Genomic DNA, 26075 nt, shown 5'->3' with positions numbered 1-26075 from the left:
TAGAAATATCGATTTTTATGAAAATTATATTATAGATTTATATCAGCAGTGTCTTGAACGAGTTTGAAAATCAGTGCTGATTAGTTATTTTTAAAAGAGTTTTGTCCCTAGGAAACATTGATTATATGGAAAATTGTATCATTAGTGCTCTCATGTGTACAATTCTTACCAGATACTTATGAAACTTAACTTGCAGGTTTCCTTTTGACTTTGACTTTATTTTCATGGTTCATTTGTCAAATTTTAAATTTTTTGTGGCTTGGTATGTTTCTTTGGCACTATTAAAAAGAAGGCATTATATTTGGTGTATAGGTGTGCATGTCTGTCTGGCATGGTTTACTTGACCTAATTTTCATGGATCATGGACTTTGTCATTCATTAATAATATTAAGTTTAGATGACACTTGTTACCTACAAGTCTACCCGTTAAGCTTACCTCACTGCATTAAGCCAAAAAGCTATGAAGACATTGCACCAAAAAAGGGAGAGATAATCGCTGGTATAAAATAAAAAATTACCTTACAATTATCATGCACTGATCGGTGTCCAGTTTAAGCAGAGAAATTTGTGTTTGTCAGTTTTTTGGAATGAATGTTGGTTGTTATGAGTCATGACTCAGTTTTCTTACGTCTTGGTGGTGTCGAGAAATGACATTTTTTCATTTGAAACTTCAGATGTGAATAGATTGATGAAAGATAACAGAAATCTAGAAAATCTTGTAGATATTCTGCAGTTTCGTTCCATTTGATGTTGAATATAATGGAGCCAAGACAAGGGTTTGTATGGTACACTCAAATGGATGTGTTCTTCGAGACTCCGCATGAAAATGTTGGCAAAAGAAGGTGTAGTTTTGGTTCCCATACTGGTACCGTCAATCTGCAAGTAGTGCCTGTGGTTGAATACAGAACTGTTTTTAAGCTTTAGTTTCAGCAACTAAACCAGACAGTCGGTAGTTGGATTTTTATCCTTATGATTGTTCCATACTTTTTCACGAGCGACTACTCCTTAATTATTTTAAAAATATTTAAGGAATGACTGTAATATTTTTTCTGTCTATGAAGAAATAACATAAAAAATGTAGTGCACACTAAATAACGTGCGTAGCGGGTTATTTTGAAGTGTGCATCACATTTTTTATGTTATTTCAAATAGACAGATAAAATATTAGTTATTTCTTATAATTTTAATTCTAAATTCTATTTTAAACGGGAGTAAACCATGAAAAAAAGTTGATGACATCAAAGTCACATGACTTAATTATGTCTATGAGCTGATAAACAAATGACATCAGCCTATCAGAAGACGTGTTACATCCAAAATTAAATTATTGGTGTATTAAGAACATGGTTACCAAAATTGTGTTGTTTGGAATTGGATTTAATGTATACGTTTTCTTCATATAATCAGTTGTATCTTGAATGTTGGATGGCAATGTTCTAACATGTGGTTTAAGATGGTTATTAAGGAACTCAGATATTTTTTTGGTTGGATGACCATTAGCAGTTACTATCAGTCTTCCTGGAATCCCTTCTTTATGGAGTTTTGAACACAAGTAAATTCAACCAGCTGTGCAGGCTTCATCAGGGCATAGATAGTCGTACATGTTGTCATCATCATGTTTTTTTTGCAATTCATATATATCTGAAAGGACCTCATTTATTTGTTTGTTAATTTCTTTTGTGGAATCACAAGCTAATTGTTTGTAAAACTTAGTGTTTGTAAGCTGACTATACCCTTCTTCAATGTGGTCGGTTTTGTTCATCACAACAACTGCACTTCATTTATCTGCTTGTTTAATAACAATATTATCTTGGCTTTTTATAGCATTGCAAAAAAAATTGTGGTTGTATATTGGTATCATGTTGTCGACCGAAAAAACTTAGTTTCCAGACGATAACTTTAGTTTAAGTGAATAGATCTCTGAAATTTAATTACAAGGTTTGGAACCACAAAAGGAAGGTTTGGATTGGTTTTCGGATTTATGGTCTGAACAGTTTAGGAATTAAGGACCTAAAAAGGGGTCCTTAGATAAGCATTTTTCTAGTTTCCAGACAATAACTTGTATGTTAGTGTATAGATCTTTCTGAAATTGTACCACAAGATTCCCTTCAAAAAAAGGAAGGTTGAGATTGATTTTGGGGGTTATGGCCCTAACTGTTTAGGAATTAAGGGCCAAAAAATACTTTTCTAATACTTTGTAATAATTACTTATTTCTTGACCAATTTCAATGGTTTTTTTTTTTTTGAAGTCTTGGGGTTCTTTATTCTTTAATATGCTGAATCTAACTGTGTAATCAGTTTTTTGGATTTTCAGCTTCGTTTTTAAATTGGTCCACATTGATGTCCAAAGGGTCCAAAATTAAACTTTGTTTGATTTCAACAAAAATTGAATTATTGGTTGTTTTTTTTATATGCTGAATCTAACTATGTATTTAGTTTTTGGATTATTGGACCGTTTTTAAATTGGTCCACATTGAGGTCTAAAGGTCCCAAAATTAAACTTTTGTTTTATTTCATCAAAAATTGAATTATTGGGGTTCTTTGATATGAAAAATTTAACCATGTATTTTGATTCTTAACTTTTGGTACAGTTTTCAAATTGGTCCAAAATTAAACTTAGTTTGATTTTAACCAAAATTTAATTTTTGCTGTAGTTAATGTGCTGAACCTAAACATGTATTAAGGTTTTTTATTACGGCCCAGTTTTCAAGTTGGTGTAAATCAGGGTCTTAAATTTAAATTTGTTTATTTTCAACAAATATTGAATATATGGGGTTCTTTGATATGCTGAATATCTAATACCATGCATTTTGATTTTGGGCCCCCTTATCAAATTGATCCACATTGAGGTCCAAAGATTTCAAAATTAAACTTTGTTTGATTTCATCAAAAATTGAATTCTTGGGGTTATTTGATATGCTGAATCTAACCATTTTTTAGATTTTGGATATCTGATCACAAAAGGTAAATGTCCAATTTAAAACTTCAAAGTTCTAAGACCCCATTCGTCCTGTGTCAAATATTTAATCAAAATCCAAATTAAAGCTGTATCAAGCTTGAATTTTGTTTCCATACTTGCCCCAACTGTTCAGGGTTTGATCTCTTGGGTTGAATCAAGGTGACCACTGCTGAACATTTTATTAAAAGAGGGGCAAAAGATAACAGAGGGACAGTCAAACTCTTAGGTAGCACTCCACAGTTAGGTGTGTAGTTTCGCATTTTGGCCCCTGTGGATTTTTAAAATATGAGAGCTAGTGTGAAATAAAATTCATTTTTGAATAGCTGAGTACTAAAATAGCCTTCGTATTGGGTTTATATGAACATCAAGATTATGTAATGCATGTAATATAGGCTGTTTTCTGTATGACAGTCCGTATTTGCATGCCCATACCATACATTGGTCCAGCAATTATTGCAATGTTTTTTTCCAACTTTTTCTTGCATGAACTTTGTGATGAGATTTGACGAAAAAATGAGGCGAAAGACACCCATTTTTTATTTGATCATTAGGAAGATCTATACAAACAGTTTCTAAAAAGGTATCACTCAAAGGCATTGAAATTCTAGTTTGATCCAAATTTTGGGGGGATATGTGACATGTTTACCCATTATACACATTAAAGGAATTATTTTTCACCCTTTTAACTTTGGAAAATCAAATCTATAGAAGATACTGATTACATAAATATGCACATGTACAACACAAACATTAAGGTTAATGTAGTAGAAATCCAGGAATAGGAGATGATAAAACATTTTGTGGCTCATTTTTAATTTTATTTTCTAACTGTGGAGTGCTACCTTAGGTTGAAATTAAACCGATAATGCCATGGCTAAAAAAGAAAACGGCAAACAGACAAATAATAGTACACAAGACACAACATAGAAAACTAAAGGCTAAGCAACACGAACCCCACCAAAAAACTGGGGTGATCTCAGGTGCCAGTGGCGGATCCAGCCATTTGAAAAAAAAGGGGGGGGGGGTTCCAACCCCTGGAACCCTCCCCCTGGATTGCCACTGGGTGCTCTGGAAGGGTAAGCAGATCCTGCTACACATGTGGCACCTGTAATGTTGCTCATGTTATTCTCAAACCTGGTAAATAATCTTAGTCTAATGCGATATGTCTCTCATAGGTTTAAAGGAAATGGAATTGTAGTTACGACGCCAACCTACTGGTATGTTGCTACATAGAAATGGAAAGTTCACAATTGGGAAGCTGAAATCATTTCTTTTGTTGTAAAGTTTTGTTTTTTACCAACACTCATTGTCAATTTCAAGATTTAAGTCAAGATATGAGACAGACTTAACTATATCTGTTGTATCCTTTTTATCTAGTTTGATAGGATAGGTGTGTTCAACATATTCACCAAATTTTGAATAATTTTAATAGTGAGAGATTCACAAAATCATCTATATAGCAGAAAGTAAAGTTGAAAGATATTGCTAACATCTTATCTTTTTTCCTAAGAAGTTAATCTTGTATGAATTCAGCCTCATAATAACAATGGAACAAACCAACAAGAAGTGGAGCACAATTGGTTCCCATGGGAATGCCCATAGTTTGTAAAATAATTGGTAAGAAAGATAATATAAAAATCTTTTTTATCATTAATTAAAACTCAAGTAATGGGCCCCCCTTTTTGGAAAAAAATTTGGTTGCTTATAAAGGGAATCACTGAAGCGTGACTAGAGCGGACCCCCTCTTAGGTCAGTCAGTGGGACCCCACTTATAAAAAATTCTGGATCCACCACTGGGGGCGTTTCCCTTTTTTTTTTGGAACGATTAATGCATTTGAATAGGGACATATAATTGAACCCCCCTCCCTCTTTTTGTCCTGAGTAGAGACCACCCTTTTTTAAATGGTTGGATCGGCCCCTGACTGCTGATATGAGTATTCATTAGTTTTTAAAAATTCCCGCGTTAACTTTTCGTTACGTCTCTAGAATTATTCATCAAGGCGTTTCCTCTCGGGTGTGATCATGCCACCGGAAGCTGAAGTCCGGCGTGCTAGTTTGTAACTCGGGGACCTTCATCTCACCTGAAATTGTTACTCTAGTAGGTAAATTTACGAAAATCATAATTATAACTTATATCTTTAACTTTTAAATCAAAATAACTATAAAAGAAGTGTGTTCTTTTGTTGGAAATAAGTCTTCACTAACGTTAGATACGATGCACGGTATCCAAAATAAACAAAATGATAAAAGACCTAACATAATGTAACAGTTCTAAATAATTATTTATAACATTAACATTTTATTAGAAACATTCATTAAGGTATGTTGTTTTATTGTTTACAATGACTAAGCAAGAATGAACATGCATTGTAGAAAAGAGAAAATATACCATCAAATTATGTCAATCAAGGATAAGTCTAACTATCCAAATCCTAGTGTCAATGAATATATAAATATTTTGGTTAAGATTGTGTTGCACCAAGGAGGTTATATGAGAAGGAGAGAGGACGAAAGACGATAATTACTCATAAAATGTTACCAACTTTTCTGTAAATGGGTGTTAATTAATTAAGATCCTCTCTGTCACAGAGGAAGATTATGTCCAAATAACATACTCGAGTAAGAATGGGAATACCTGAGGTGTCATAAACTGACCGGATATACAATTATTGACATGTTAAAAAGATTTTTTCTGATATTTTTTATTGAATAATTAAAAATCTATAATACTAAAATGACGAGGTCCAATTTGTCAGCCGTCATCACGTAAAAACGACGAATCAAAGAATTCAACTTTATATATAACTAATATAGTACAAAGGTGTAGATTAAAAATTACACCACTTCAGGCTCTTTTGTTTTCCACGTAATTGATATTGCCAATAATTAAAAAGTTCCGGGTCGAGTCCGATACCGATACCAATAGTATATTTACCTGTTACCGATTACCTTATTTGTACACGTTCCGCATCTAACAGGCGCACCACCAAACGGTGTACTCAGGATTAATATGCTATATACACGGGTCATAATCACAGGGTTGACACTACTAAATTGTCAAATTGTTACCTATTGTAGTATTTTAATCAGTAAGACTTTCTAAGATAACAATACGAAAACTAAAAAATAAGGCGTATTGGAACAGTTTTCAATTTGTTAACGAGCATGACGTAAAACAGCGAATCAAAGAATTCAACTTTATTTATAACTAATATAGGACAATGCGGTTGATTAAAAAATACTCCATTCCAGGACCTTTTGTTTTCCAAATAATTAATATTACCAATAATTGATAAGTTCCAGTTCGACGGATTCAAACAGAAAGATTTAGATTTGAAATTAGAGAAAACTGTGTATCTTATAATCGGCATGATTTTATCAGATGACAATTCTTATACTAAAATAAGGCTTGCGCATAGTTATATTCTTTAATTCAGTCACGGACCCGCAATATCACGGGTGTGTTCTAGTTTTATGTAACAAGGTAAACTTATTACCAATAGAAATGAAACAAATATCCGTCTTATTGTTGTCAATGTTTATATCAACAGAAAGTCACTTTTACGTTGTTTCCGATAAATTTCTCTATGTTTGAATTGCAAATATTCCTTCCAGTCGTAACCGGTCATTGTATCTAAATTACTTTGCATATTCGTATATTTTCTATGATTATTACCTGCCAATTCTCATAAACAGAAATTAAACGGTGAAGCGAAAATCTTTGTTTAAAGCAATGTAGTGTTGAATAAAAATTGCACACTAAATTTCCTTTAAACCCTCATAACTTTGTCATTTCTTGATCTTTTTTCACTGTAGACAGAAGATTGACTTTGAAATTGTGCGTCAAATCTATTTGCATATCATAAACACCTATATACACTAGTACTGCATTGTTACCAAAATTACACCTTTAATGACGAAGTCACTGATAACAATCATGTGACATATGCGATTTTCTAATAGTCCCAACTGCTTGTGGTAACAGCCCGGTACATCAGAGGGCCATGTCAAGTGGGTGACGATAAACATGTCGTTTTCTGTATAATTTTATCAATTTTCTCTGACCGAACTGCTATCGTGGGAATGCTAATTTTGTATCAAGCAGAGTGTTTACTTTCCTTCTCATAAAACCTCCTTGTTTGCACTAATTTATGCCAAGTCCATTGGTTGATAAAGTCTAAACATTTTTATTGTTTTAGTTGTTATGGGCTTCTCCTTTTTGAATTTAACTTGTAGTTCTGTATTTTATTTATATGAGTTATAATTATTCCAGTACCCTGATTTCCAGAGGATCACGTATTAGAACTAATTAAACTACCAAGGAGAAATTAATTGGGCCCCGAAAACATGGTGATTTACTACTTAAAGTAGTGTTCAATTATATAATTTTAAGATATTAGTCTGAAGAAAAGTGCAATAAAACTTCAGGAAATAGATGAGCATCTCTTGTAAGTTATATGCAAATTCCTTGTTGAAAACAATATGACAGACATAATTATTCAATAGTTAATCAACTTTAAAAATTAAAAGAATTTAAAGCAATGCAAGGACATATTCTTTAAAACACCTAACATGCCTAAGATGATGGATGTACAAATTTATTTATTGAATACAAACATAACATCTCAAGAGAAACAATTCCCTGATTACTGGTTGTTTAAATTGTTAAAAAAACACAAAGGTTTAATTTCTTTATTTAATTTGTTTATAAAAAATTCAAAATTCCCATTTCGCCTTAGTTCAATAGACCACTTTCGAGTTCATCCTTCACCGGAAAAAACTCGTCAATTATACGCGCCTTAATCACCGTCATTTGTGCATTTAGGGGAGCGTCACTTCCTTTCCAATTTTGAGCGAGTGGTTGGAAAACTATAATTCTATATTGTACGAATTATTCGGCAAATTGAATTCTCAAAATTGACAATCAACACTGCTGTCATTAGGGAATTGTCAGTAAGTACCTACAGAGCAACCATTATTTCTAGTTTATCCTGCACAAAGACGATCACTAAGACGCTTGATGAACGTAAATAGTGCAGGGATTCAGGCGACCCCCTCTATCTGGTAAACGACGTCATAAAGGCGTGCATAATTGACACGTTTTTGCAGGTGATGGATGAACTCGAAAGTGGTCTATTCCCATCTCTCTGTAGTATTTTTTTATTCTTTTTTGCCTGGAATTCACATCTAAGACAAGATTCGAACACACCAACCTTAACTATCAATCAAGCTGCTCAAGCATATATATAAAAAACTTTTTCTTAAAGACATTTATATATAAACTTATCATCATCAGGTGAAGTATTAAAAATCACCATTACCAGGCCTGTAGCTAGGAATTTTCAGGGGGGTAATTTGGACTCCCAAACTTTACTTTAACAGTCACAATTTGAACAGAACGTTGACTTTAACAGTGCTTATTTGTTTTTTAGGGGGGGGTTTGTCCGAACCCCCTTGGCTACGGGTATGATTCCTTCTTTTAACTTGGTAAAATAAAATGTCAAGCATATACATTATATATGGATAAATAGGACAGTCTAATATAACATGTAAACATACAATTTTAAACACTTGACTGAACTTTACACACACTTAAGTTATTGATATCTTAGATTTGACTTGGAAGTTCTGGAACTTTATCATGCTTTTTAAAGATCACTATAGTTTTTCTTGCAAGGAAGAAATCATCTAAATATTCAGTAATTTTAACTATGCCTTATTTGTTGTATAGGATAAGTTCTGGAGTACACTGATCTGGCATATAATTGTCCTGAAGCTTTTGTATCCAAGATGGCTCATTTATTGACCAGTGTACAGAATATGTATGGAGAACTTATGAGGAATGCAGGTAAGTTTTCAATATTTACAGTTCTAACTAAGTTTCAACAATACAGTGAAGCCTGATTAAACCAAATCCTGAATAAACCGGAAACCTGTCTAATCCAAACTGAAGACCAACCATATCACATTTTATGCATTGTGAACCTGATGAAACCGAATACCTGCCAAAATGGAACAAAATCTGAAGTACAATTATACTGCAAAAAACTAAAAATTTTTTTTTACATTATTTCAATCAAAAATGTATGCCATTTTGATGCTTAATTTTTGTTTTTATCTCTTTTCTTTTCTTTCCAGTCCTTCATTCTTTTTATTAATTATTGCATTTCTGCAATATCATTCCATTACATTTTGTTTTGGTTTAGTTTATGGTGAGTTATCCTGTTTATCATTTTTATGCATCTTTATGTTGGTGAAATGTTTTTCTTTAGTATTGTTTCACATATGGAGAATACTCAGATACACTGTATTAATATTAGATTTTTTTAAGGTCATGCTATGTGCTAGTGTATTTAATGACATCATATCATGTGTGCCCTGAAGGTATTAACTGTTAATTGCCAAGGTTTAGGAGATAGTGTTAAAAGAAGAGATGTCTTTAACTATTTAAGAACAAAGAATTATAATATTTACTGTTTACAAGATACTCATTTCTTATGTGAAAATGAAAATAATATAAGAGCTATGTGGGGATATGATAGTTATTTTTCATCTTATAGCTCAAATTCAAGAGGTGTAGCAGTTATGTTTAATAACAACTTTGAGTTTAAGGTCCTAAAAGAAAAAAAAGATGTTGGTGGTAATTATTTAGTATTAGACTTAGTTGTTGATACTTTACATTTTACATTTGTAACTATTTATGGACCAAATATAGATACTCCTTTTTTTTATGATAGAATTATGTCAATTATAGATGATTTTGGTAATGATAGCTATATGATTTGTGGTGATTTTAATCTGGTTCTCAACCCTGATATGGACTATTCTAACTATTTACATGTAAATAACCCGAATGCTCGGGAGAAAGTTTGACCCTTTTCGTGAACTTTACCCAGATTTGAAGCGTTTCACATGGAGAAAAAGAACCCCCTTTAAACAAGCCAGGCTTGATTTTTTTCTTTTATCTGAAGATTTACTATGCTGTTTGAAAAACTGTAATATTGAGCCCAGCTATCGCTCTGATCATTCTATGGTTGTATTAAATCTAGAATTTAATCCTTTTGAGCGAGGTAGAGGATTGTGGAAATTTAATAATTCATTATTGTATGATTCAGAATATGTAAAGATTGTTAAAGAAAAAATAGTTGAAGTTAAAAAACAATATGTAACACCTGTTTATGATATAGATAGAATTGAAGACATGAATAATGAAGATCTCCATTTTAATATTAACAGTCACTTATTTCTTGAGACAATGTTGATGGAAATTAGAGGTAAAACTATATCTTATTCGAGTTATAAGAAAAAGGTAAAAGAAAACAAGAGAAAGATCTTAGAAATGAAATTCTTATTTTGGAAGAAAAGGTAGATGAAGGTTCAATACAGATTTTGGAAAATAAAAAATGTGATTTAGAAAATATAAGAAAAGAAAAAATTAAAGGGAAGATAATTCGATCAAGAATACAATGGGTAGAAGAGGGTGAAAAACCTACTAGCTATTTTTGTGGGCTAGAATCAAAAAAATTTACAAATAAGATAATACCAAAAGTAGAAAAAGAAAATGGAGATGTAATTTCAAAACAAAAAGATATTTTAAAAGAAGTAAAATCTTTTTATGAAAATTTATACAAGAATAAAGACAAGTCAAAGGGAGATAAATTCAGTAAACTTAAAGAAGGATTAAAAGATATAAAATTTAAAAAACTAACTGATGATGAGAAAAAAAATCTTGAAGGAGAAATAACAATTGAAGAAGCTGGTTTGATATTGAAAAATATGAAAAATAATAAAACACCAGGATCTGATGGTTTCTCCACAGAGTTCTTTAAATTTTTTTGGAAAGATTTGAAAATTTTTGTTGTCGACTCCTTGAACTACAGTACTGAGATTGGTGAACTATCTGTTACGCAAAAACAAGGAATCATTACATGCCTGCGGAAAGGAAATAAGCCTAGACATTTCTTAAAAAATTGGCGACCTATATCTTATTAAATACAGTTTATAAAATTGGATCTGGAGTTATAGCAAAACGCTTTAAAACAGTTTTAGATAAACTGATAGATTTCGACCAAACTGGATTTATTAGTGGTAGATATATTGGAGAAAATCTTCGTTTAATTTATGATATTATGCAATTTACAGAGGAAAAAGATATACCAGGACTTTTGCTGCACATTGATTTCGAAAAGGCATTTGATTCGATTTCTTGGGAATTTTTAACTAGTGTCTTGAAGTTGTTCAATTTTGGAGAATCAATAATTAATTGGGTTAAAGTTTTTTATAACAATATCAAATCAGCTGTTAACCAGGCAGGACATCTATCAGAATTTTTTTCTATAGAACGAGGCTTTAGATCCCTTGTCGCCTTATATTTTTATTCTCTGTGCTGAGATATTAGCACTAAAAATAAGAAATAATGATAAAATAAATGGTATTACAATTACGCAAGTTGAGCACAAACTTTCACAATTTGCTGATGACACATCTCTTATTTTAGATGGTAAAGAAGAATCTTTGAATGAAGCATTAAATGAATTAGATTGGTTTGGAAATATATCTGGTTTAAACATTAATTTTTCTAAAACACAAGTTATTTGGATAGGAAATAAAAAGTATAGTAATGAGGTATTATGCCAAAATAGAAACCTTACATGGGGAGCAACATGTTTTAAGGTATTAGGTATAAGCTTTGATGTTAATCTTGATAGAATTGTAAAAAATAATTATGATGAAAAAATTGTACAAATTAAATGTGTAATAAGACAATGGTCAAAACGAAATCTTACTGTTATTGGTAGAATTACTGTAGTAAAGACATTGATATTGCCTATTTTAAATCATTTGTTTATATCCTTACCAAATCCAAGTGATGATATTTTAAAAAATGTTATTCAACTTATGTACAATTTTATATGGAGTTCACCAATTGATAGAATTAAAAAGAGATGTTTTACAAAATGATATTGAAGATGGTGGACTCAAAATGATAAATCTTAGTGCATTTATTTTAGCACTGAAGTGTACATGGATAAGGAGATTATTTAAATCAGACAACAAATGGCAGAATGTTTTTTTGTCAAATGTTCATGTAGAACTTGAAAAATTTTATGGTTGTGGAAGTGTTTATATCCAAAAATTACAACAACATATCAAAAATAAATTTTGGCAAGATGTTCTGAAAGCATGGCAACTTCTTAGAGAAAAAGAAGAATATGACAGTTGGGAATGCTTTCTTGCTAGTCCAATCTGGCTTAACAATAATATAAAGGTAGCAAATAAACCTATTTTTTATAAAGATTGGTTTGAAAATGGTATAAGATTTATAAATGATATTGTAAATGAAGATGGGACCTTTTTCTCTCATCAAAAAATAGAAGAAATGTATCAGATAAATGTGAATTTCATGAGATATAATAGTATTATATCTGCTATACATCAAGCATCAAAATCATTTGTGGGAAAAAATCACAATTTAGAACTACCTTTAATTCCATCTGCTATTAAAAGGCTAGTTAAAAGTTCAAAAGGATCTAAAGATATGTATATTGTTTTAAATAAAAATGGAAGTGTTCCCACTAGTCAGTTAAAATGGACTGAAATTTTTGGCTTTGATCAAAATCATTGGAAATTTTTTTATAAACTGCCATTTGTTGTCACAAATAATACTAAGTTACAGTGGCTACAGTATAGATTCAATCATCGAATCTTAGCTACAAACAAATTTCTTTATAAAATTAAGATTTATGATAATCCAAATTGTACTTTTTGTAATAGAGAAATTGAAACATTAGAACATTTATTTTGGGAATGTGAACATACACAATTATTATTAGAACAGATAGAAAATTGGTTTCTGACCAATGGAATTAGTGTACTTTTTACACAAGAAGTTTTTTTGTTTGGTAACTCTTCAAAAATATCAAAAGGCAATGCAGAAAATACTATTTTTCTTACCATAAAGCAATATATTTATAATTCTAGATGTTTTAAAAAAAATCTTACATTAAACTCAGTAAAAGAAAAGATGAAATTTGTGTATGCAATGGACAAAAATATTGCTATGAAAAACAAATGTGAACATCATTTTCTCAGAGAATGGAATGTTTTTGATATATTACTTAGTTAAATACAAAAATGTATATACTTTACATTCAATATTATACATGTTATAAATGAAAATGCTGTATTTACTATACTAAAATAGAATTCAATTTCTAGATGAATTATATTGAAAACTCACCACACTATTCTCTCTCACTCTCTTTCTCTTTCTCTCTCTCTCTCTCTCTCTCTCTCTCTCTCTCTCTCTCTCTCTCTCTCTCTCTCTCTCTCTCTCTCTCTCACTCACCACACTATTCTCTCTCTCTCTCTTCTCTCTCTCTCTCTCTCTCTCTCTCTCTCACTCACCACACTATTCTCTCTCACTCTCTCTCTCTCTCTCTCTCTCTCTCTCTCTCTCTCTCTCTCTCTCTCTCTCTCTCTCTCTCTCTCTCTCTCTCTCTCTCTCTCTCTCTCTCTCTCTCTCCGGTGTTCAAACTGCTTTACTCTATATCTTATATTTGTATTTAAAAAAAAAAAAAAAAAAAAAAAATGCTTCCTAATAGACAGTTGTATTGATTAGATAATATCTATAGATTTATATATTATATATTGCTATTATATTTGTGTATATTATGTTGTAAATTGGAAGTTATAAATAATAAAAATTAAAAAAAAAAAAATCTGAAGTGCTGAAAGGGTTCGGTTTAGTCAGGTTTTACTGAACTTCTCTTTGAAATGAATAGGTCAAAGGGCCCAAGTAACAGCAGTCTAAATCCTTTAACTAGAAACACAATCTAAAAATGCTGGATTATGCCATTATTCTTCAAGTACCTCTTAATAAAAAATAAAGTTATATGGATAACATGTATTAGTAAAATAAAACTTTTTCAGATCCTAGAGTTGATGGCTGGTTTATGATGTCAACACCATGGCCAAGCTTGGTTATATGTTTGTTATACCTCGCTTTTGTAAAGATGGGACCAACCATAATGGCGGATAGAAAACCTATAGATCTGAAGAAAATACTGTTAGTTTATAATATTGGTATGGTTGGATTATCAACATATTGTTTTCTAGAGGTAAAGTTAACTGTTCTTTCTTACACTGTAATGACTTGAATTCTTCCCCTGTGTATCTGATTTCTCACACGTTTAGACGATTCAGTTATGTGTAAGATAACCAGTCCAACATTCAAGATGGCCAACTACCATTTGTTATTACTCCCGTTCTATCTAAACTTTTAACTTTTTTTTCATCAGGATTAGTGTGATATATCAGATTTTTTACATTCTTCTGTAATCTATTGACGTTGTACCAGTTTGTAATCATTTAATTAAAAAGATCCTTTGAACATGAGAACATATTTGTTTATTTTACAGTTTAACTTTGCTGGGTGGTTAGCAGGATATAGTTTGGGATGTGAGCCTGTGGATTACTCAAGGTCACCTCAAGCATTAAGGGTAAGTAGTTTGGGATGGCAGCTTGTGGATTTCTCAAGGTCACCCCAAGTGATAAGGATAAGTAGTTTGGGATGTCAACTTGTGGATTTCTCAAGGCCTTCTCAAGCATTAAGGGTAAGTAGATAGGGATGTCAGCTTGTGGATTTCTCAAGGTCACCTCAAGTGTTAAAAGGGTAAGTAGTTTGGGATGTCAACTTGTGGATTTCTCAAGGTCATCTCAAGCATTAAGGGTAAAGAAATTGGGATGTTAGCTTATGGATTTCTCAAGGTCACCTCAAGCATTAAGGGTAAAGGGATTGGGATGTCAGCTTGTGGATTTCTCAAGGTCACCTCAAGCATTAAGGGTAAGTAGATTGGGATGGCAGCTTGTGGATTTCTCAAGGTCACCTCAAGTGTTAAGGATAAATAGTTTGGGATGTCAACTTGTGGATTTCTCAAGGCTTTCTCAAGCATTAAGAGTAAGTAGATTGGGATGTCAGCTTGTAGATTTCTCAAGGTTACCTCAAGTGTTAAGGGTAAGTAGTTTGGGATGTCATGATCAACTTGTGGATTTCTTAAAGTCATCTCAAGCATTAAGGGTTAAAAGATTGGGATGTAAGCTTGTGGATTTCTCAAGGTCACCTCAAGCATTAAGGGTAAAGAGATTGGGATGTCAGCTGGTGGATTTCTCAAGGTCACCTCAAGCATTAAGGGTTAAGAGATTGGGATGTCAGCTGGTGGATTTCTCAAGGTCACCTCAAGCATTAAGGGTAAAGAGATTGGGATGTCAGCTTGTGGATTTCTCAAGGTTACCTCAAGCAAGAAGTGTAAAGTAGTAAGGGATGTTAAACACTAATGTACATGATTTTTTCCAATTTCTGAATATGCTGCAAAGATAGGCATAAAATTCAGTTACAGAAGTTTCAAGAACAATTATTTTAATAAATACTAAACATAAGAAATAATGTATTTGCATGAATGTTTCTAATATAACACAGGTTAATAAATAATATCTTTAAAATGTACAATTATTATTTAGAAATAACGTTTGATCAGTATCATCACAGGTATTGTTTTATTATTTACTTTTATCCTCTATCTATCAAACACCTAAATTCTAATTGTAAATACTAGAGTACAAGTGGGAAGGCTGTGTTAGTTTTAAATAACATTTCTATATAATTTAATTTGGGATGTAACACGTCTTCTGATTGGCTGACATTATTTTGTTATCAGCCCATAGACATAATTTAGTCATGTAACCGTGAAGTCATCAATGTTTTTTCATGGTTTTCTACATTTTAAAATGGAGTTTAGAATTATATTATAAGAAATGACTGTAATATTTTTTCTGTCTATTTTCGAAAAAACACAAAAAATGTGGTGCACACTGTTAAATAACCTGCTATGCCCATTATTCAGTGTGCACCAAATTTTTCATGTTATTTCATTATAGACAGAAGACATATTACTGTCATTCCTTAAATAAAACAACAATAGGGCACATAATTTCTAATTATAAATTAATTTATTGGAGGGGAATTCTTTGCTTTGATTTTAATGTTTGGTGTTTTAACACCACTATTAAGCACCACTTTGGGCTATTTCGTGGCAGCCAGTTTTATTGATGCTTGAAGCCAGAGTGCCTGGAGAAAACCATGACCTTCGATAGGAATGATGATCCTAGTCAATTAAGATTGGAGCCAAGTGCATACAAACAAGCAGGGTTCAAACCAAGGATCCGGAAATTTTTTCACCAAATTTCGATCATTTTCATACAACTTAAAAGTTGATGCCCCTTTTCAAAAATATGACTGTCAAAATCACATTACTGCATGAGACTCATTATGAGTATGCTCATACTCGATCGTCATGTTCATAGCATCAACAAACTTGTTTCACTGTTGCATAGCATTTACTTCATGATTTGTCCTACCATTTTCCATAAATCAATCAAGAGCAATTAAGGGAAGGCAACAGTTTAAAAATAAAATGATTTTAATGACTCAAAACGATAACATTCTCAGTTATCACTTACGTTTCTTTCGATTCTGAAGTCAAAATTCAAACCGGATGTAATGCGACAATACTAAAACGAACAATTCCGGACTCATTTCCGGGATTAGTTTTGTTTACCCAAATCACAGGAAATCATCGGCTTTTTAATATTTTACCTTTAATAGTGCAAGAATATTAATTTAAATAGTTGCACCAAGGATTTGTATAGTTATAACTATACAAATCCTTGGTTGCACTAGCTTTATGTAGGATGAAATTATTTTAAATTTACGATTAATTGTCTAAATCTGTGGAAGAGAATTTCAAGCATGCGTATTGCATAGTAAACAAGGCACGTAAAAAAAAAATTCTACGTAAATTAAACCAAGTTTTAATTTAATTTTAAATCATAATTGACAATTGTCTGACCTGTTGGGTAATTAGATAATGAAGCCAGTTGGTATGGAATTTTTATTTCTTTATAATAATAGTTTGGAGCTGGTGATTAATTGCCAGGTGTGAATTAAAAATACAGGTAAATAGATTAGCAATCATTAGCCAATAGCTCCCCGAGGCATTAATATAGTTATTAGAAGGGCCCTCAGGATTATTACACATTAATGGAGTGGCAGTTTAATTACAGGAAGTCGATAACAAAACAAAAATATGTTCAAAATTGCGATTTGAAGGTCAATCTCAACGAAATGACCGAAATTATTACTGTTGAAAAATAAAATTTGACCTAAATCCCAATTAAAAGTTTAGGACATTATAGTTTTAGTTTAGGACATGACTGGCAAATATGACTGTTTCCGGACCCTTGGTTCAAACTCACAATCTCAGTGTTGACTGGCTAGTAATTACATTAGTAACTACTTAGACCACTTGACCACCCAGACCCCTGGTAAATCTTTGAATGAGAATACAATTATTGATGTCATATTATATATAGCCTCTTGTTTTATGCTTGTAAGATTTCTTTTCTTTTTGCAGATGCTTAATGTTTGCTGGTGGTTTTATTTTTCAAAGTTCATTGAACTCCTTGATACAGTAAGTGATTTAATGATATATTGATCACTATGGTAACTATATAAAAAAGAAGATGTGGTATGATTTCCAAATGAGACAACCCTCCACAAGAGACCAAATGACACAAAAATTAACAGCTATAGGTCACTGTATGGCCTTCAACAATAAGCAAAGACAATACTGCATAGTCAGGCCCCAAAGGCCCCGAAATGACAAATGTTAAACAACTCATACATGAAAACTAACAGCCTAATTAAGGTACAAAAAAATAAATGATAACAAATATATAACACAGCAACAAACGACAACCACTGAATTAAAGGCTCCTGACTTGGGACAGGCACATCATTTTGCGAGATTTATTCCCATGTAGTAATTCAATTTAGTGAGCAGATGCATTTGAAAGAATCTAATCATGTGCAATAATTCACGGTTCACTGGCTTTCATAAGATTTTTAATTATTATTAGATATTACTTTCAAGTAAGACACACAAAAAACACAAAAGTGAGTGTAAAATGCATCCCTGTTGTCTTTTTAAATACAGATGACTCCTTGAAAAAAATAGGTAGTAATTCAGGAAATATGGACTATTTTTTGGACAATACCATTTTATTAATGGCAACAATACTAACGCTCATAATATACTTAATAATGCAATTTATGATTCAGTTGTTCAACTCTGAACTGAACTTAAAATTTTATTCCTTATTTATCAATCAGTTAAGATTACTGTAAACCAACTTATTTTCGCGAGCGATTTATTTTCCCGACTTTCACGAATAGAAAAATAACGTGAATAATCATCGTCGCGAACATGTAAAACTTAGATCTTTCCTTCAAGCAAATAAGAAAATCGCGAAATAAAATAGCTGCAAAGTGGTCAAGAAAGGGTAGAACGCGAAATAAAGTATCCGCGAAAATAAGTTGGTTTACAGTATTCACTCGAGTGTAGAAATCATGTTCATTCAGGTATATACATAAAATTTACGAAAGTTAATATGTTACTAACAATACACCATTTTGTTTGAACAGTATTGTTTTTTAAAACAAAACAGTTTCAGTGTAATAACTAATTACTATTTTGACAGATATTTTTTATAATGAGGAAGAAATTCAACCAAGTATCGTTCCTCCATGTCTTTCATCATGCTATAATGCCTTTTTCATGGTGGTTTGGAGTCAAATTTGTGGCAGGTGAGTGAGACGTGAAATTATTTATCTATTACTTTTGTATTCTTTAAAGCCAATTTTCTGCTCTAATAGACAGTCAAATATAAGCAGGGTTCTATATATAATTTAAGAATTTTTCATTAAAGTTTAAAAGTCATTATAATTTCTTGTACAGTATTGAAAACAAAACATAACAGCTGGTTAATAAGTGGCATCAGAAAATATAAAGTATTGTGAAAAAGGCTCCAGATCTTATGAGTATGGTCTGTCTCAAACCATATGCTTAATAAGGTGTAATACCACCATTGATTTTCTCCTATTAGTCTTTGTTAAATTTGCACTTTTCAAAAAATTGTACAGAATTTATCTTTGTTTCAAATAAAGAAATACTTGGCATGAGTAAAGTTTTATCCTGTCCAGTTCTATAGAAAAAGTTTCACATAACATTTCATTGCATATAAGAAAATAACCATCATTGGAAGTTAACCAATCAAATTTCTCCCCTTATTCTATCTGTGTACAAGGTTTAGTCACCATGTAACCTCAAGATTACAAAATTTTCTATAGAAATCACAAATAAAAAATAATGGTGTTTTGAATTACCCAAGACATATGTTTATGACACAGAAATAGTTCTACTGCAATAAAATGTAGGATTAATTACCTACAACGGTCAAATTTAAGGGAATATTTTTTTAGACCTACTTTCGTATGCAACCGGATGTGACGTACCATGATTTGGTGGTATTACACCTTAAGGTCCAGCCATAAGTGTATATAGATATAAGAAGTTGTGGTATGAGTGCCAATGAAACAACTCTCCATCACAATTTGTAAAAGAAAAACCATTATAGGTCACAAGTACAATCTTTTTACAAGCTGGACCATATGAGTTTTTAAATCACAAGGTATTTTTTTGAATAGATTCTAATTTTCTTAACAGGAAATAGGTTTACCATCTGTTTCCCATAGACATATTCCCCATGCATTTTGATATAGTTTTATGGCATCTACCTCTTACATGTTGCATTATTTTTTGTTTAATTTTGAAGGTGGATTTGGTACATTTCATAGTATGTTGAATTCCTTTATACATCTAGTTATGTATACATACTATGGTTTAGCAGCACTTGGTCCACAGTATCAAAAATATCTATGGTGGAAAAAATATATGACAAGTATGCAAATTGTAAGTATTTAGTGTACTGGTACATGTGTTTTAATAAGTACACCACAAAGTACAGGATTTATTGTAAATAGGATGCATTTTGTAAAAATTTAGAATGGAAATCAGGAAATATGTCAAAGAGACAAAAACCCCACCAAAGACAACAGCTGAAGGCCACCAATGGGTCTTCAACGCAGAAAGAAAGGTAACAAAAGAAACTAAGCAAACTGACAATGATACACAAATTAACAAAGGACTACTAGCAGTTACTGACCTGCCAGCTCTTGACTTCAATTAAACTGATTTAAAGATTATCTCTTCATCATGTGAATATCAAGCACAAACCCTCCCGTTCGGGGTTTAGTATCATACCATCATAAAATATATAAGAACATAACCTGTATCATGCCAACAACTGGTTTTAGAATAAATATTAAACTGTTTTATAGAGTGTTATGACTTAGCCTACCACAGACGTGGAAATTACTATATGGATTGACCTTAAAACTTATTGCAGTAATGTAAATAAAGCCAAAATAGTACAGACAAAATCATTTAGTTCATGTCATGTTGACAACATTTTTATATTCATCTTTTTTTATCAATTTCATTTATTGCTCTAAACATTGAAATATTCTTCATAAACTGAAAGTATAAATTCCTACTGTAATCAACCACCCTTGTGGTAAGGACCTCATCTCAAGTGTGAGAGGTCATGTGTTTTTAACCCTAACAGGTTCAAACCAGAGACTTGCTAATTGGTTCCTCTTTGCACACAGCATTTAGATGTAAAAGCAACAACAACTAATCGGCTCACAATCAGAGTGATATACTGTGGATTCATTATTATTCGTGGGATACCAAAATTTTCGTGGCTTTCGTGGGTACTGGTGAACCACGAAATTAAATGTTCAACGAATAACAAATTTTCTATAGGCTTGTATGTAGACTTCAGCAGAACCACGAAATTAGATATCCACGAACTTGCAAGTTTTCCATAATCCACAAATATTGGTACCCACGAAATTTCAAAATAAATGAATCCACAGTATCTTAGTAAGGTGACATGCCTTCCTGCAGACTGTTATCTTGTGAACTAGCAGTTATATTATAAGTATATATTTACTTTATTTTGCAGATACAGTTTATATTGGTGACTATACATTCAGCACAACTTCTATTTATTGATAAGTAATATATGTTTATTTTATTTTGCAGATACAGTTTATATTGGTGACTATACATTCAGTACAACTACTATTCATTGACTGTAATTATCCTAAGTTTTTTGTTTACTTGATTGGACTGTATGCTGTTATGTTTATGATCATGTTTGCCAACTTCTATGTAAACACTTACAAGAAATCCAAACCAAAGTCAAATGGAACAGTCACTAACGGAATAGTCACTAATGGAAATGTTGCCAATGGAATTAAACATAAACAGTCTTAACTAAAGAACATCACCATAATTTATGTACCTTTTTTATGTTGTTTATACTTTTTTATTTATCAGTATGCAAGTGTATGTTTTGTTGCCAGTAATACTTTTTTGTTTAGCCAGCATTATTTTGTCATGAAGATGATGCTTTTTGATGGAGTTAACATTGAGGTAGTCTGATTTAAGTTTTTTTTTTTTTATCATAAATTACTTTTTCAAACAGCCTTGGTATTAAATGAAACTTTGACAAGCTTTTTATTATCAAAAGACAGCTCAATTTTTTCTTCATTTTTCTGTGTTTAACTGTTTTCACAGTTAATATAGATAAAGTCTATAAAGTTTTTCTAACATCAATAACTTTGTCAAACATTCTTAGAATATAAACAAAAGATAGTATATAGAATAAAATTTTGAAAAAAATATGTCTTTCATTTTCTATGTTTTTCTGATAAATGAGTTTTCACATATCTTTTTTTAAACATGCGATAACTTTTTCAAATCTTATATATTTTTTTGAAACTGTGGCAAAAGCTTTTTAATCATATAAAGCTAATGTCTGAAATTCTGAATCCAAATGTTTTAATTTTTAATTATTATTTTTACATGTATTGTGATGGTAAGACGGCAATTTTTTTATTTGTTTTGCAGTTAAGTTATCTATTGAAGACAGCATTCATGATTATATTTTATAGACAAAGCTAACTTTTCAGAACCTTCATGAAATGTTTTAAAACGTAGAAAGTTTCTCTTTAAGAAAAAGAAATAAAAAAATTTCTGTTTTTTTACTGAAAAATGGATTTTGTTTTTGTAAATCAATGTATCACACATTAGAAGGTGACAGTGTTTAGCAGACTCCTCACTAGTTTTTTTTATACCATTTATCACATCTTTCTTAATATATAATATAACACAATTGATTTGCTATAACATATATTTTAAGCTTAAGTGATATTGTTTAAGTTCTGCATAATTATGTGTCAATTTCTCAGAAACTCGATTTGTTATATTGATGACATTATACTACTATATCTCTAATATAGATTAATAGTATTTGTATTTATGTTGTCACTGTGTAATAACTTGAGAACCTTTGGTTAAACTGAAGTATAAGGTTACTTAGTTCCGTCATTGCAGAGAGACATTTTCATTTTAGTAAATCATTTTTTATACTCATTGTTGAGATAAGCTATCAAATTTAATTAAAATTCTGACCAAGTTGGCTAGTTAGAATTTAAAGTAGTCAGCAAGTTGTTATGGTGTCAATTGAAATACTAATAAAATATGTGAAAAGCTCTTTTCAATCTATTATTACCTTCATGTTCAACTACCTACCAAGTGATTAAAAACATTAGTAGAGTGGGGTGCTCATTTTCGCCACATCTTTCCATGTTTTCTACAGTTTATGATCAGGTCTAAATGTTTTTGAAGTATACTGATATTTTGATATGAAGATAACTTCAAACGCAAAATATTCTTAAGCTTGAAAAAGGTTTTGTTTGAAAAAAATCATCTGAAAAGTTAGATTAAAAGGTGTTTGAAATTTCCGGATGTTTTGTCAATGGGGGACACATATTCGCCGTTTTTACACATCTATTTAAAACCAAATAACCGCAGCTTTTAACAACTTTTATGAAATCAATTGCATTATAGATGAATAGCAGACATTTCAAAGGTGTGAGGAATTAAAAATTAGGGCATTCAGTCAAATATTTACTTAGAAATACTTCTTTGAAATCGTGTTTTTTATTCAGGAAATTGTTCGAAAATCGTTGTCCGTTTTTCGGTCCTTTTCGGTAGGAGCCGCAATTTTGTCTCAGTTTAAAAAAATATCATATTTGTTATAAAAATAAAATTTACCGGTTCATTTATTCCATTTCAGCTATCCTTTGAAGTTTTTACACCTCAAAATCCTAAAACGGCGAAATTGTGTCCCCGGCGAAAATGAGCACCCCACTCTACATGCTCGTTTGCCTGTTCTTAATTTAGGTAGCAATCTAAACTTTTATTGAACTAATTGCTCTTATTTATGTGGAGCTGTATTATTTAACCAATAACATTTTGACCATTTCTATTTATGTTGTTCAATAGTTGTGTCCCTTAAATGGTTGAACAATAACACTTATAAATGTGAACAAAACTCAAGTTGCTGTTCCTTTTGACAGCCTCTTGTCTACACTAAGGGTAAAACAATCTTCCAGGATTTCATTTTACCAGCTTAATATACCTCTGTATAGGTGACCAATCTGCATGACTCAGTGAAGAACATTTAGATTGTTTTATGATGCATGTGTATACAGTCAAAATATTTGCTTTCTGTGAATGTTATGATTTTGTTTTTTATAGGATTACAAATTTTAAATGTTTCATTAGCTCTCAATGTTGAAGCAATAATTTATGTGCAATGGTGTCTGTAACGCTTGTATATTTTTTTAAGAATAATCTTGCTGGAGACCAAGGCACAGACTGTTTTTTGATTGAGAGCAAGGTTTTTTTTATATACTGTTTGATTCTAAATTTCTTTAAAAAAAGATATTTGTTACAGAAGCAAAGTGAACACAAATGAACACCTATAAAGGTTTTGTTTTTTGTGTTTTTTTGTTTTTATTTCTATTACAGTAATATATATAAAAAAAATATGTTTTTCCTCAAATCTTACTAAAGATAAATAGTTAATGCCTAATTACTCATAATAGTAGTCTTGAGACCTAACATCATATATATATGATTTGCCTGCTCTAACCTCTTTATTGGTTAAAATTCAGACATTAACATATATGCATCTAAAGCTCAACAAGTAAATCTATAAAAACAAAAATAAATTATGTTTGACAATCTATGTTGCCTCAAGTAGAAGTATAAGTGGTTGAATTTATATTTTTAAGTAGATTTTACTAAATATTATCTATTAATCCAATATATAGAATTTAAGATATAGGAATATGTGATATGAGTGCCAATGAGACAAGTCTCTTCCAAGTAACAATTTATAAAAGTAAACCATTATAGGTCAAAGTACGGCCTTCAACACAGAGCCTTTGCTCACACCAAATAGCAAGCTATAAAGGGCCTAAAAAAATACTACTGTAAAACCATTCAAATGGGAAAACTAATGGTCTAATCTATATAAAAACGAGAGACATGTATGAACTACCCAAACAGACGACAACTACTGAAAATCAGATAGCTGTTAAACCAGCAATTCTAAAACAGTTATGATAATATTATGTTATGTTTTTTTTAAAGATGAAAATATCTAGTACATGTATGTCTTTCTTTTATATAATCATAATTTCAATTCTTGGGCATTATTTTTCATTTGTTAAACAAAGATAAATCTTGGTTGGTTTTAGAGATCTTTCATCATTTGGCTTCAGTCGTCTATAAATATTTTTTTTTTTTTTTTATAAAAACTTTTCATTTAAGGAAATTTTAAGTTCAATGATATATATATATATATATATTCTCTTGAGAGTTTCTACATTTATTTTCCTCAATTTCTTACGTTTTAAGTGATTTCAAGAATACAGACTAATCAATGTGAAGGCCAATGTCAATTTTGACCAATTTGTAAATCAAGACTCTTGAGAATGAAGTAGGGAAGATTTTTATTCTTAGTAGCCAAATACAATAATCATTTTGATATTCGTTTGCATTAGTTACATACCCATTTAATCAGCTTTGATAACTGTATATTGCTTGTTTATTTGTTAAGTTTTTTTTCCTTTTCATGTGATGAATATATCAGATATTTTATTGTCTAGGTTACCCTGCAGATCTTTGTTATTTTGCTTTGTATTAATTGATGAATTTGTTAATTTACATGACTTTAATGGAAAATATGTTAGTTCGATTGTTAAACAAAAATGAATAATTTTCACTATTTATTTTCAAATTTTTTAAAGAATATTTCAAATAATACTTATTTCATGATAGAATGTCTTACACAATATCAGACAAATTATGACAATATTTATATAAGTTTTTGTAAGTAAATGATTATAGACTGAACACTTGCAGCTAAATTCATAGTAAAGATTAAATATGATAATTATCCCCTCATATAAAATTGATATTGAAAGGCTAACAGCATGATAGACAAAAAAAAAAAATCTGCCAACAGGTTTGGCTCAAGAAATCCCTAATTTTATTCTCAGGAAAAATTATCTACTTAACAGTATTCAGTGCATTTTGCATTGATTATGTATAAGATAATGTTAGAAAAAAGGATTTCTAGATGAAATTAAAGACAGCATGTAAAAAACCTAATTATTAAATTTGATCTTTAATAGCTTGTTCTTAAATTAATCACAAATTCACAACTTTTGTAGATACACGATTATTTACATTTAGGAGGAGCACTTATTTATTTATTACTAATGCTCACCTTTCATCCTTTCTTGACCGTCGTGAATGACTTTAATTGAGATTGAATTGTAATCTATAAGAAAATATGGGCCGGCTCAAATGTTTTAAAGCCCTGGCCCCATCTCATTCAGTCATAATTCGTCGGCTTTTTCAATAAAACTGTTACTTTCAACGGAACTTACTAATTTCACAAACTTTAACAAGTAAACCTGTGAAAAGGTTAGTTCTGTGAGCCTCTAAGTCAATGATTTTTGGTATGCAGTTGTCATAATAATTCTATATCTCATTTAAACAGTCATAATTATTCTATAAATCATTTAAGCCTTTCCTCCATAATGACACCTTTTGACGCCACCCCCTTTACTCCATAATGACCTGTGTAGTACCTCAGTTGAAATGCTATGACTACAAAGTCATTGCATCAGACTTAATAAAATTTGTATCGAATATGAAAAGGACATTCA

General features: G+C 31.0%; 1 protein-coding gene across 4 annotated transcripts; it reads left to right on the top strand.

Moving 5' to 3' along the window:
- The first annotated feature begins 4947 nt into the window (after positions 1 to 4947).
- On the top strand, positions 4948 to 22594 carry LOC134713409 (very long chain fatty acid elongase 7-like). Of its 4 annotated transcripts, none has more exons than XM_063574941.1 (8): positions 4948 to 5057; positions 8691 to 8807; positions 13892 to 14079; positions 14380 to 14460; positions 17431 to 17487; positions 18557 to 18662; positions 19691 to 19827; positions 21025 to 22594. In XM_063574941.1, exons 2-8 carry the CDS (start codon positions 8750 to 8752, stop codon positions 21256 to 21258), a joined length of 861 nt encoding a protein of 286 aa, XP_063431011.1. In that variant the 5' UTR covers positions 4948 to 5057; positions 8691 to 8749; the 3' UTR covers positions 21259 to 22594. The 4 variants fall into 4 exon arrangements, with proteins under 4 accessions (XP_063431011.1, XP_063431012.1, XP_063431013.1 ...); XM_063574942.1 differs by having other exon boundaries at positions 4951 to 5061; XM_063574943.1 differs by lacking the exon at positions 4948 to 5057 and adding an exon at positions 5195 to 5279.
- The last annotated feature ends 3481 nt before the right edge of the window (positions 22595 to 26075 follow it).

This window comes from Mytilus trossulus, chromosome 1 (assembly GCF_036588685.1).
Source record: "Mytilus trossulus isolate FHL-02 chromosome 1, PNRI_Mtr1.1.1.hap1, whole genome shotgun sequence".
In the NCBI taxonomy this organism is placed as follows: domain Eukaryota; kingdom Metazoa; phylum Mollusca; class Bivalvia; order Mytilida; family Mytilidae; genus Mytilus; species Mytilus trossulus.
Note: the sequence above shows the minus strand (reverse complement) of the source record. Positions and strands in the feature narration are given on the sequence as shown.

Coding starts and splice junctions, on each gene's coding strand:
- LOC134713409 (XM_063574939.1), top strand. CDS start 14,715: ATGGATTTCTCAAGGTCACCTCAAGCATTAAGGGTAAAGGGATTGGGA. Junction 15,210..17,430: donor GGTCACCTCAAGCATTAAGG/GTAAAGAGATTG, acceptor TTCTTTTTGCAG/ATGCTTAATGTTTGCTGGTG. Junction 19,828..21,024: donor ATATGACAAGTATGCAAATT/GTAAGTATTTAG, acceptor TTTATTTTGCAG/ATACAGTTTATATTGGTGAC.